At 37.8% G+C, this 13,966-nt stretch overlaps 1 protein-coding gene across 1 annotated transcript; it reads right to left on the bottom strand.

The window, feature by feature from the left end:
* Window positions 1-975: 975 nt before the first annotated feature.
* On the bottom strand, window positions 976-13,924 carry knl1 (kinetochore scaffold 1). Its single transcript, XM_026142595.1, has 32 exons — window positions 13,620-13,924; window positions 12,833-12,867; window positions 12,667-12,703; window positions 12,528-12,587; window positions 12,339-12,421; window positions 12,205-12,260; window positions 12,096-12,120; window positions 11,946-11,986; window positions 11,804-11,856; window positions 11,016-11,682; window positions 10,651-10,703; window positions 10,064-10,451; window positions 9,629-9,666; window positions 8,904-9,495; window positions 8,694-8,746; window positions 6,042-8,390; window positions 5,840-5,954; window positions 5,659-5,717; window positions 5,468-5,566; window positions 5,258-5,373; window positions 4,584-4,674; window positions 4,253-4,369; window positions 4,049-4,136; window positions 3,677-3,739; window positions 3,542-3,581; window positions 3,302-3,406; window positions 3,110-3,210; window positions 2,844-2,903; window positions 2,578-2,687; window positions 2,134-2,255; window positions 1,881-2,006; window positions 976-1,696 (listed from the first exon to the last, which is right to left on the bottom strand). Exons 2-32 carry the CDS (start codon window positions 12,859-12,861, stop codon window positions 1,600-1,602), a joined length of 6,033 nt encoding a protein of 2,010 aa, XP_025998380.1. The 5' UTR covers window positions 12,862-12,867; window positions 13,620-13,924; the 3' UTR covers window positions 976-1,599.
* Window positions 13,925-13,966: the final 42 nt, after the last annotated feature.

The raw sequence follows: 13,966 nt of genomic DNA, 5'->3' as shown, positions 1-13,966 counted from the left end.
CTGTCCATGTCAGTCATGTCTTGGCTGAGAACAGAGCCAGGATCAGGCAAGGTTTATGCCCGACATTATTTTCACGGACCGGCCTTAAGGTGTCACGGATAAATACAACAAAATAAAACTAGTATCGGTACCGAAAAAAAGAAGATTTATTCATAACACACCTGAAAAGACCCAGGAAAACAGAGTTAACGATAAAAACGATAACAAAATTAACGCTGAAAACCAATAAAAACCCTGAAAACCATACATTTCACACCTGAGCCTCAACTCTCGCGGCCCGGTACCAAACGACTCACGGACCGGTACCGGTCCGAGGCCCGGGGGTTGGGGACCGCTGCCTTAAAGTATAGGGACACAGTATATAATATAGGTCCATAACCTGCATACTCCATCTACCTACAAACTACATATAACATCTTAAAGGTTTCTTTTATTTCAGGACAAACACTATCATTTGAAATGTGGGACAAAACTTTCTAAATATCTTGATTTTTTTTACTGAACAAAGGCAACAGCTACCAGAGCACCATATATTTCAGACCCATAGTGACCTCCGAAGTCTAACCAAAGTACAGCAGTTGCAGAGGAAGATGCATTTTGATGCCTTATTTGTAGAGCTTTCTTTAGCACATTTAAGCTTGCAGTTCAGCTGTTTTGCAAAAGTCAGTTTTTACCCTATGTCCTTTGCAATGCTTGAGAAATATGTTTAAGAATTAGAAATACTGACCATTTCAAAGACTTATTGAATCATTTGAGGTCATGGAAATTTTAAATTAAGCTTAATGAAGATGGATTATTCTCAGTGGTGTCTACTCACCTGCAATCTAATTTCACATTTTAATTTGTATTATTGATCATAGCACGTGTCACATGTTTCAGCCAATTTAACAGACACCCTGTTTTATTCTTTACTGTGATCCATTTTCAAACAAAGAAAATTGGGTGAAAATGTGGCACAAAATACTCACACAGCCATTATAATGCAAAGCATGTTTATTTTACAGTTACTGCTGTCTAATAAAAAGGCCTGGAAAGAGAGTATGTGCTTATAATCATTTCAGTATAAACAAAATGAAGCGATACTGATATTTACATGTGGGAGGTTCAGCAAAAACTTCCAACAGGTGATGGGTAATGTCCACCATCTAGAGGCAACTCTGGGAACTGCACCACACCAATAATAGGGTTTTATGCTTTAAACTACAGTGACCATAATCGTGCAGTCAGTAATGCTGGGTTGTTGTTGTTTTTTTGTTTTTTTTTAAAGAGTTGGGATTTCAATGTTTGCAAATCCTTTTGCCTCCCAACATAGCTTTCATTTGAGCCAATTCATCTTTTTATTTTTTTGCCCATATTGGGACATTAAAGTCTGCAGAAACAGAACAGATTTGTACAGTGAGAACTGTTTGTGTGTACAGCAAAAAGCAAAACAGCACATCTTTCAAACACCAGAAGAAACAGACTAAGACTCTGTACATTATACTTATTCTTTGATTTGTAAAAGAATTTAAGTTTTTAGTTTTTCCCCTCTATACTGTACAACAGAGTTTAATTACAAACAACTAGAATCAAAATGTGATCCTGGACTCATTCCTGGTCTCAACATAATAACACTTCATGAATCTCTCTGACAGTCTTTGTCAGCAGGTTCTTGGCGGGAGTGAACGAAGCCACAATGTCTTCAATCTGTTGAATCCTAGCAATACACAAAAATGTAAAAATTTAATGTTATACTTGAAGATAATATATTATTCCTTTGACACGGTTACCTTCAATAGTAATATGCTCCGTAAAACAACGTAATTTCTGTCAGTATTCATTAAATAAACAATAGGTTTTTTAAATCTAAATTTCTTGATTTATATTAAAATTTTACTTACGTTGTGCTTCCAATTAAGTTTTTAAAGCTCTCTACTTGCAGGACACAGAAGTGGTTGATGAGAGAGATGCCAAAGACTACCTCAAATTTGGAAAATTTCTTCAGAGTGCTGAAGACAATGCGCACTCTGGAAGAATAATTGAATGTTATACACCTCAGTATTGCAAAATGCAAAACTGCATGCAGATGTGAATGATTTTTTTGGATCAAAAAGTGGAATATTTGTTATTTCTGTGAAGCACTGTAGTTCTTACTTGGTGTCCATGCAGCTGATGTCGAGTATATCCAGCCGTAGCCCTCCCCACAGTTTCAGGAGACGCAGTTCCTCTCCCAGAAGACGACAGCGACTCACCACCAGGCTGACATCATGGAGCAGCTGGGAACAACAGCAGGCAAAATACGTTACCACAGACTGTATAAACAATAAACATACATCTTCTGGGTCTCATCACTTAAGCTAAAACAGAGTAATTTAAACTGGCATTTGTTTTAATGGCCACCAGGGGGCGATCACTGCAGATGCAACAAAAGTATGCGAGAAACAGCCCACAGGCCTGATCTAATTAAACACAGGCACTTTTCTCTAGTGCTTTATCACACGCATTCACATTGGGAGCAACTCGGGGTTAAGTATCTGACCTATTTTACATGAGCCTGTTTCTGTCCTTTGTATGCATCTGGTGTTTATTTACACTTACCTTTGGTACTTGTCTTCTTGTTGGGTATTTCTTTACCCAGCAACTTTCACCTTCAATGTACTCGGAGACCAATTTGTGAACAAGGCGTGCATGGCACTGCGACTTCTCATCTGGTAGGAAACATAATTGCTTTCAGTACATATTCTTCATAGTAAGTGCAATTAAAGGTAGCCAAAGGCCATTAATTTAGCATGGCAGGTAGGATGAAAAGAATAACCATCTAATAACCATCCATCACAGAATGCTTCTTGTACTTATTTTCTTACCATCGAGTTCCAGTTTAAAAGTGATGTGTGTTATTTTCTGCTCAGTGTCGGCATCATTACCTTCAAAAGCAGAAAAACAAAGTTATTAGAGTGTGCCTTAAAAAAAAAAAAAACCCAAACCAACAGAATTAAGCAAAATCTAAATTTTAATATTGTTCAAGGTTTGCGCAAACACTACTGACTGAGGTGCAACCATGAGTACAAGATATTCACAACTGTTAGAAACTGCTTTAAACTGTATGAGAAAACATGAAAAAAAGAAATACCATTGGCCTTTTCAAACACCAGCTGCAGATGCATGGTCTCATGGAGGAAAGTGAAGACTCTGCAGTTGTCCCTCATTTCTCTGAGCTTCCATTCATTCATCCTGATGTAAACAATGTACAAAACCAGTTTTGCGTTATCATATTTGTTTACAGGACTGGTCTAAAGCTGTAAAAAATGTTCCTGGTACTGACATATTCAGAAGGCCCATATGAATCTCCAGGTTCCTCGTTTCAGCTCGAAGCCTTTTGACTTTACTTGAATTCTGCTTCTTCTGCATCTCTAGTTCAGATATTTGTCTTTAGCAGGAACAAAGAAAACAAAGAAGAAATAAACGAGACCGCTCAAAACTGGTAATTCTCAACATTCACTGCATAATTCAACGAAGAAAAAAAAAAAAAAAAAAAAAAAAAGGATAGTTAATTTTAACCGACCTCTCATTATCAGCCGTCGTCTCAGTGACTCTCTTCATTTCTGTTAAACAAAATGAACCAGTAAAAGCACTTAGGACTTATTCAATTAAACTGACGTAAAATAAAAAACAAATAGATGAAACTGTATTAAGTTACCTTCCTGCAGCGACTTCAGACTTGGTTTGTCTTCAAACCCTTTTTCTTCAACTGCAGCAAATTCTAAATGAAGGAGAATATGTTAGGCTAGAGCAACACATCCAACCTACTTGTGCCCCCAGAGAAGGGTTTGCTAACAGGTCATCATCTTCCATCAAAACTACTGACAACTTTGGAAATGTGCCAGCAACAAAAGCAATCACATAGAGATTTGCGGTGCAGCACCATCTTTGCGATCGATTTCATCTAGCAACAGCCAAACGATAGAGAAATACATATGTTAGTGACTGAAACATTAGTTAATATCTACAAAACGAGCAAACTCTGTGGTATATCACAAACAGGAAAGTCATGTTTTCAAAGTAGCTATACCTGTTTCTAATTCACAAATACAGTCATCCAGAGTTTTTATCATCTCATCTGCTTCCTGAATTCTTCCTCTTAACTTCTGCTGCTCCTCCTGGAAACAAAACAAAAACAAAAAAACAAACCCCAAAACAAAACAATGTCAATTTCATTTTGAAGTCCCCAATTTTGCATTTTAGTGTTTTTTTCTAAATGTGTGGAAGTTCTTACCAGATTCGCCTGCAAAAGATTTGAGTACAGAACCTCCTTCAGTTCATGTGACTGAACTTTGCTTGTTTTTCTGAAGAAGTTATTTCTCTCCTTTAGTTTAGCACCGAAAGATTTCAGCTGTTGATTCAAACAAACGCCGCATTGGGTGAATTGTGGGAACAGATGCCAAATTCATGTCACACACAAGCGCACAGCAAAGGCCAATAGCTAAATAAAGTTAAATAAAATGCATTGCAATTAAAAAAATATACACTGTAAATTACTTAATGTTCATCCTGCCCAAATAAATGTAAACATATCACATAAAAAAAAAAAAAACTTTGACTAATACCTCTTTATCTGAAGCATATCTCATGTCCTCCCACAAAGATCTATTGACAGTATTAAGAGGTTTGTTTAGATCCTGCATTCGCACCTTCAGCCTAGAAAGAACAAAACAGACATGTTTTTAAACTTCAATTGTAACGTATGAGATTAAACATAAAAAGAATTGTACAATTTCTAATGAGTTATAATTGTGTTTGTAAGCTACACCCAGTTTTTCCTTGTGATTTTGTCAGTTTACAGCGATACAGCGCAATTCATCTAAACCAGTGGTCCCCAACCCCCGGGCCACGGACCGGTACCAGTCCGTGAGTCGTTTAGTACCGGGCTGTGAGTGTTGAGACTCAGGTGTGAATTTTATGGTTTTCAGGGTTTTTAACGTTAATTTTTAAATTGTTTTTATGGTTACACTCAGTTTCTCTGGGTCTTACCCCGTGTGTTATGAATAAATTTTCTTTTTTTGGTACCGGTACTGGTTTTATTTTGTTGTATTTATCCAGGACACCTTAAAGGCCGGTCCGTGAAAATATTGTCAAACATGGTGCAAAAAAGGTTGGGGACCGCTGATCTAAACCACAAGTTTAGATGAATAAATGTATTTAACTACTTAATGTTTTCAGCATATTTCTGTAGGTTTAATCATGTGTACAGTATATGTTATAAAACTTGAAGTGCACATACCCTTCAACCTTTTCGTTGAGGTTAAAGACATCCGTCTCATAAACCATCTGTTTAGGACGACTGATATGTTGGTCTTTCAGTAAATCCATTGGTGAGGCCTCTGTGTCTGACAAAAACTGAAAAAACAACAAAAAGAAGTCACTATAACATAATATTTTTTTTGTGTATATATAATGGGGAAGTAATTTTTAACACAGAAGATTGACCTACTCTGCCAGGAAGGACACTCTCCCGAGGATTATGGATGACAAAGTCAATGCCGAAGAGTTTAAAGAACTCCAAGACCGTTATGGTGCCATCTTTGAGTTTCTGTAATCAAGGCATCGAATGCAGTCAAATATGAGGCAAGTGCACATTTTCAGATTTCAAATAAATCAATTTTTAAAAATAAAACTTCTTACCATCTGCACATCAACAGCACTGTCTTCAAGCTGAGATTCAAACAAGCTGTGTTTAAAAGCTAAAAAACAAAACCAAAAGAAAACAAAGATATTTAATAATAATAGTGTAAAAGGAAACATTATTTCAATCAGGAATACAAGATCTTAATGATGCCCATCAACGTCAAAGATAAGAACTTACTTGACTCAGATGCAGTTTCACATTTGATGCTGGCTGTGTGATTGCTGGAGGAATCTATTGTCTGTGTAGTCGTACGAGCTGTAGTAATATTACTGTCACACTCTATGACCTCTGACTGCAATGCACAAGAAGAAACAAAACACATGGGATAAAAGAAACCATATTAAAGGTAAATTACGTAAAACAGAGAAAGCTGACCTACCACTTCAACAGTCACACAGGATGTTTTCATTCTCTTTTGATCCTCCACATTAGTTTTATCTTCTGGCAGAAGTCTCTTTTGTCCATGAACAGGGCTAATGACATCTTCTTCAAACACAGTGTTCTCTAAAGGCTCGACCATGTTGAACTCTTGACTTTTCTGAGGACTCCTAGTGTCCAGTGCTTCTGACATATCTTCATAACTACCCAGCTCTTCATCATAAATATCACTAACATCATCATCAAAGTTGTTCAGCTCCTTGGCAACGTTGACGGTGATCGTCTTTGTATGGTCTCCTGAAGATTTCACTCTCTTTGACTCATCAGGTTTGCATTTTTGGGGCAGTTTCGGCTTAAAGCCTCCCAGTGAGATTCTTGACATAAGCTGTTTGGTCTTTGAGCTGAAAGGAGTTGTAGTAATAGCATCACTGGGATGCTCTGCTTCTATAAAACACTGAGCTCGTGCATTGTCTTCAGTGTTTACCAATTCCATTTCAGCTTCTGGTTCTGCCATAGTGACAGGTAACGTTTTATCTTTTGAGTTTTTCCCCAGGTCTTGTTCCAAATGATGCAAAGGTGCAGTGCAGTTATCAGTTACGACTGCACTGGGAGCTGCACTTATCATGTGACTCAAACGCCTTACTTTTGACTGAATATCAGCTAAACTGATTCGTCTAGACTTTCGTGAGCACAATGCATCCACATCCTTTCCAGGAACCTTGGGTGAACTTTCCATATCCTGTGATATCAGACAAGCTGTAGTTCTTGGTTCAGGTTCTTCTGTGTTCTCCCTTTCATTTGAGTTCAGAGAATCTGGCACATTCATAATTTCCTGGTCATCAGGATTGGATAACCCCAAATCACCACTCCTCTGTGATGCAATCCCAGTTTGCCGCAAATGGTCTGAATTGGGATCTTGTGTGGAGGACAGGCGCTGAAGGGGGTCATCTGTGCACGTCTGACCCAAAATGCATCCTGTTTGAGCTTCAGTCATATCCATGCTCAAATTGATTTCTGTACAGTCCATCATGGTTGTACTTACTGGCTTCTTTATGAAAGATGAAACCAAACCTGGAGCTTCACTTTCAGTATTCATAGCAGGTTTCTGTGTTTTAAGCTGTATCAGTATGTCCCTTGGGTCAGTAGCTTTTTGAGGGGATGGTATATCATTGTCCTGTGATTTAATATCAGTCCATGGGTCACTTGTGTTTGACAAGTTTTTAAATTCTTGATATAAATCATGTGCTGATGAAGATATGTTTCCACGCAGACCACAGGCTTCACTATTTGATTTCTCTACTTTAAAAGAAAAACCCTGGATTTCCTGGATGGGCAGAACCTTTTGCAATGGTAGAACCAGGTATGGTGCAGAAACACTTGGAATACTTTCAGTGAGGCACTCTGTCATATCCATTGCTCCATCATTTGCATTGAACCTCCCCGTTTTTTCTTCGGAGGTAGGTGGAAAATCCACATTTTGATGTAACTTCTTGTCAAAATCAGTGGCAATCTTTACAGTGTGACTTCGTGTCATATCCATCACTGCATCATCTGTACTGAACCTCACAGTTTTTTCTACATTGAGAGGTAAACTGTGATCTGACAGCAACTTTACATCGGTGGCAATGTTCACCGTGTGACTTTGTGTCACATCCATGGCAGCATCATCTGTACCGAACCTCACAGTTTTTTCTCCAAGAGGAGGTAAAAGGTCTGAATTGTGATCTGACTGCAGGTTAAGGTTGGTGGCAATGTTCACCGTGTGACTTCGTGTCACATCCATGGCAGCATCATCTGTACCGAACCTCACAGTTTTTTCTCCAAGAGGAGGTAAAAGGTCTGAATTGTGATCTGACTGCAGGTTTAGGTTGGTGGCAATGTTCACCGTGTGACTTCGTGTCACATCCATGGCAGCATCATCTGTACCGAACCTCACAGTTTTTTCTCCAAGAGGAGGTAAAAGGTCTGAATTGTGATCTGACTGCAGGTTTAGGTTGGTGGCAATGTTCACCGTGTGACTTCGTGTCACCTCCATGGCAGCATCATCTGTACCAAACCTCACAGTTTTTTCTCCAAGAGGAGGTAAAAGGTCTGAATTGTGATCTGACTGCAGGTTTAGGTTGGTGGCAATGTTCACCGTGTGACTTCGTGTCACCTCCATGGCAGCATCATGTATACTGAACCTCACTGTCTTTTCTCCATTAGCAGGTAAGAGGCCTGTGTCTTGGTGAGACTGCAGTTCTAAATCACTGACAATGTTCACTGTGAGACTTTGTGTAACTTCCATAAGGGCATCATTAACAGGAACCACTGTCTTCTCTTTGCAGTCATTGTCCACATCAAGCTTAACCTGAGAAAGACAGTATAGCAGAGCACATGTGTTCATGAAGATATGTTTCCACACAGACCAGAGGCCTCACTATTTGATTGACTTTTTATGACATCTCAGGTTTGTAGTAAAATTAAAATGTCTTACTGAAACCATATAAACTTGATAAAAATAAAACAAATGCCTTTAATGTAAAGCAAATATTGACCAAAATGACCCTGTCTCTTTAAATTTATTTGATCCTTTGTTAAAACAAAGGCATTATTTGGTGCAGCTACCTGAATAAAACTAACCACAAAAAGATCAAGACATGTTTATGCTCACCTGCTGTCTTTGCACCTTTGTGTTTCCAGAAGTCTTCAGGAAGTTTTCTTTACCTTAAGGTGGACATGGTAAAACTGAGTGAGAAACAGCTACCTGACCATAACTTCAATATATAATAATTATTAAAACTTAACTGAGGCACTCTGTACATTTTCTATGTAAAAAAAACAAAACAAACAAAAAAGCCCAATAACTTTGCCGTTTTCATACCTTTACAGCTTGATAATCCAGTTGCTTTACTGTTCTGCCAGTCAGCTTTTCTGACATTACCACTTTGGGCGTGTATGCTTTGCGTGGGAAAATGATCCTGAAGACGGGCATCTGTAGCTGTGCCTGCATCCCCTTCCAAAATGTAGCCAGTTTGAGCTTCAGTCATGTCCATGCTTATGTCTGCTTTGGGACATACTGCATTTCCATTAGAATTCATTTTAGTAATCATAGGATTAATGCTGGAGGAAGCTGTAAGGTTTTTTGACCCTGGATCCAAACTATGTGCTGACAAAGATGTGTTCCTAGGCAGATCACATATTTGACGGTCTTGTTTCTTCTCAGAATTTACTGAATTGGATGCTGAATTACTGGCAGTGTTGGTAGTGAGGCCATAATTCTTATCCATAATACAGTCATCTGGAGTGAATCTTAAAGTTTTCTCTTTAGCAGGTAAAAAGTCAAAATTTTGGTCAGACTGTACTTGCAACTGGTGGATATTTACAGTGTGACTTCGTGTCACATCCATACAGGCATCATCTGCAGAAAATCTCACTGTTTTCTCGCTGTAGTTGTTCTCAATGTCAGGTTTGTTCTGTGGATGGGAAAGGAAATACTTTGAGTATACAGCAAAATATCAACCTTGATTTGGCAATATGTTCTATCTTCCAGACCAGCTAGAACAAGTATTGCGTTGAAAAATAAAAGGGGAAAATATTTAATCTCACCTGATTTTTTAGTGCCTTTGAAGATGAAGCTTCAATGCCTAAATGTGGAAATGGGTAATAAATAAATAGATTAGCTAAAGAAACCAGAACACTGCAAAACTAGTGAAATCATTAATTAATTGGTTGAAAATAAATAAATAAATAAAGGAGAATCTGTTTTGGAAAATAAATTTCAGGAAATTAAATACAAAAGCATTCACATGACCTGAAACGAAGATTTAAAGTTTCTGTCATTTCCTTTTTTTATTCTTAAGCTCTGGTAGAGTAACTTTGTATGGATTACAGTTCAGTTTTGCTTTTCCCCCCTCTCTTACAATAGGTCTTGGTTCAGCAATTAAATTCATCTACTGTCTGAAATTGTGTTTAAGCTCCTCCTCACTTTAGATTACCCTTTTCCCCCCTCTCAGAAACAACAGGGTTCGAACAGCACCTTACCTTTATGGTTAGATGATTTGAGTGCTTCACTTATCCGCTGTCCTGAAGTACCATCTGCTTTCTTGAGACAGTGGGTGTACATGTCTTGTGGTGGAAAAAGAAACTGAAAAGGATCGTCCTGCACACCTTCCAAAACGTGGCCAGTTTGAGCTTCTGTCATATCCATGCTTAGTTCAGGACAGATGATAACGGCTTTAAAAGGCTCTCTAACATTTTGAGTGGTATTTAGTGGCAAGTTTTCTTTATCAATATCTGCTGATTTTTCCTCTGGAACCAAGGGACCACAGGCGATGTTTACTGTGTGACACCCAGTCATGTCCATAAACTCGTCATCTGCAGCAAACACTACTGTCTTCTCTCTGCATTCGTTTTTCGCATCAGAGCTCACCTGAAGAACAGAACACAAACAATTACTACATGCCAACCAAAACTTTACTTTGAAATAACAATTATTAGCATTCAAAGACAACATTTTAAATCTATACTATGTTACGAGCAACTAAAGACAAAACCTCCCATGCATGACTTGCTTATATGTTCTATTTCATCTAAAAGCAAAGTTTAAAAAAAAGAAATGCCAAACTTACCTTATGTCTTTGATGAGGAGCAGGTACGAGAGGAATTATCAAGGACACTTTATCTGATAATTAAAAGTGAAATGAAATTAAGGCCATTTGAAATTCCATTCAATTAGCATTAAAACTGATGAAGCATAAAATTCATACAATGCATACAGGGATAATTTCCTTGCTCTAGTATTAGACTTTCATAAAGTTGTGAGCCTAGACGACAAGATATTTATGAAAAATGGTCTACATTAAAGGAACCGTGGCAGAACACAAATTTGTCGTCTCTGCTTGGCATCCCATATTTTCTTCTTATCACTTATAAGCTGATGTATAAATGCTGAAGAGTTGTCCTTTAATTTGAGTGACAGACATAAATGTGATACCTTTTGGGTTGGTTAATCCTGATGCTTTACTGCTCTGCTGCCGTTTCATCTGTGAGTGGGTGTACATGTCTTGAGTAGGAAAAAGACACTGGAAAGGATTATCGTCATCATCACAGACTCCCAGGATGCGACCTGTCTGGGCTTCAGTCATATCCATGCTCACATCATCTTCTGGACAGAGTGCACTCCTGTAGGAGGATTCTCCAGTTTTCCTGGTGTTATGTGGTGTCTTCTCCATCACAGCAGAAACGGACACTGGAACTTGATTTTCTTTATCCAAATTAGGCCTTTGTGTTTTAATCTGGACCAGGGAGCCTTTTGTTTCTTCAGAGGATGCTTCAGCAGGAAGAGTCATCGTTATGTTTACAGCATTAGTGCTCTGGCCACTTGGTTTAGACAGACTTGCAAGGAAGTTTTCAAATCCAGGATCCAAACATGACAATGATGTGCTTACATCGACATTTCTGCCTGTGGATAGTGGTGGGACTGTGGCTTTATCATTTATCAAGCGATTTTCTCCAAGAACTGGGAAAATGTCATACTTGTGAAGGGGTATATCTTCAGGTATGTCTGCAGCAATATTTATAGTGTGGCTTTGGGTCATGTCCATGGCTGCATCTTCTGTGGAAAACATCATTGTTTTTTCCCCAAAGTCATCTCCAGTGGCCTAATAAAGGTAAACAACCTTTGGTCAGTTAATGGGAACAACAAATGTTAAGTTAAAATACTTCTGCTATTATTAAGCATTATAATAATGTAATAAATGCAAATATCGACTTCAAATTTACCTTATCCTTTTGTTGGGAAACATGTAGAGGAGCATTCAAAAGAGTTTCCATACCTACATTTGGAGACCTGAATTTAGTAACAGCAATCTCTATAACTATCTAACAGATAATGTGGACAGTACATTGAAAACAATGATCCTACCAATTATTTCACTCCCATCTTCAGTGACTCCCTCTTGCACCCTTGTACAAAAAAATCCAAAGCATTTATGTGAGAGATTTATTTGACTCTTTGTGATAAGACTTGAAATTCACATGACAGGCTGGACCTTAATAGCTCATTTCACCTTACCTATTTTGTGTGGTTGTTGCTCCTGCTGTAGAATAACATACAATATAATTATAAAAATTACAAAAAGTTTTAAAAATTACATTCTTATACATAATACTACATTACATACTTGCTGTTATTATTTCTTGCAAAGGGCTTCGGACAGGGGAGGCATTTTTGACATCCCTATAAAGAGAGAAGCGCTGATTAGGTCAACTTGTGGTTAGGTACTTTTTGTAAAAGGAGCATTTCTTCGTGTCTCACTTAGAAAACAGAAGGACGTCATTAGCAGGGGCAAAACTGACTCGTCTTGAATTCCTCTTTTCCACTGGTTTGACACGTTCCACCTAAGAGGAAAAAGGCTAAATTATATCACCACTTTTTAATTTTTAAACCTTAAGGGTGTCTACTGCCACAGGCAGTTGGAAATCTTATATCAGACTCTCTGTTTACCACATTTTCTTGCTGATCTTGGTCAGGGAACCTGGCTGATTTCCGTGGTGCTTTTAAAATCTGAAAATTACAAGGTGCAAACAGTTTAGTTCATTTGTACAGAAATAAATAAAATCACACCTCTGATTAAGATACTTACCGAGGAAAGGCGGCGCCTTGAAAATCCACTGCCTTCACTGTAACACAAAGCATGAACAATAAAACTATTACATAAATATCACAATACATTTGTTAACATAAGGTGTAAAGTAGGAATGCCTCGATATCAATGTCCTTTTTATTTAATACAGTAATTTCGCACTCACTTATTTTTTGGAGGATCCAGAGGCTCCATCGTCAACTGTACGAATATAAAATAATGCTTTATATAGAAATCATTGTTTCTGCAGTGTCTTCCTGAAACCCAAAATGTTGCTTAAGAAGCATTTTTAATTTGTCCTGGGTATTTGGGATTAGCAGACATGATAAGTGTAAAAATGAAGCATTATCTTTGGACACAAAAACAATTGTTTCTAAAGTAGTGGCAATGGTTTTATTTGACAATAATTACAATAAATTCACCACTGTTTAACAAAGTTTAAAAGACTTTATTAAGCAGAATGAAATGCTGGGGTAAGACCTTATGAGCATGAACAAATGCCAACAAACAGTTATTGCTGCTAAGGTGGTTCTGGAAGCTCCTGAATCTCGGTGTGTAGTTGCACAGTCCTGTGCAAACTTTCTTTTTCACATGACCGTAAGTTACAACCTTGATTTAAAAAAAATTTGAAAACTTAAAGTTACTACGCCACACCTGTCAGGTGTGCAAAAGTAACGCCACTGTTCTCCAGCAGCCATGAAATGGGAAACCACCACTACACTGTCATTCAATTTACCAAGACCTTATGAACAAATGCAGCTCGATAAATACTGCTAACGTAACTTATTTGAAATAATAAACAAAGCTAGGCAGCGTTCTGCATTTCCCCTTGTAAAAATCATATTTTAAATAGACAAACCGATAACCACTAACTCTGACGTTACTATTAGCTTCCCATTCACGTAATCAAACAAGAAAACAACCGAACACCAAAGAAGCATTACGGCGCTTACCTTGCTATTGTTGATTGTGATGTTGCGGCGTTCTAAGACAAATACGTTTTTTATTATTACTTCTTAACTAACTTGAAACCATTTTCAAGTCGTTTATCTTCAACCACATTGCATACGATACGTAACAATTTTGAAGCTAATGTGAACAAGTCTCGATGCTAACGTCTTGAGTTTTGAATTTAGCCGCCTTCACGCGTGCGCACTGAGGTCCGTCTGTAGCTTAATTTTTATTTAGATAACTGGAGTGTAGTTAACAACAGCCTGTCAATTAAAATGTTAAAACTGATAACTCAGTTTAATTAAAAAAAATCTTTTGAGGAACACAATTACTGAAAATTTATTTTATT

The sequence above is a fragment of the Astatotilapia calliptera genome, chromosome 15 (genome assembly GCF_900246225.1).
Source record: "Astatotilapia calliptera chromosome 15, fAstCal1.2, whole genome shotgun sequence".
NCBI lineage: Eukaryota > Metazoa > Chordata > Actinopteri > Cichliformes > Cichlidae > Astatotilapia > Astatotilapia calliptera.
Note: the sequence above shows the minus strand (reverse complement) of the source record. Positions and strands in the feature narration are given on the sequence as shown.

Coding starts and splice junctions, on each gene's coding strand:
- knl1 (XM_026142595.1), bottom strand. CDS start 12,861: ATGGAGCCTCTGGATCCTCCAAAAAATAA. Junction 11,857..11,945: donor AGATGGGAGTGAAATAATTG/GTAGGATCATTG, acceptor CTCCAAATGTAG/GTATGGAAACTCTTTTGAAT. Junction 5,567..5,658: donor GTGCTGTTGATGTGCAGATG/GTAAGAAGTTTT, acceptor CCTTGATTACAG/AAACTCAAAGATGGCACCAT.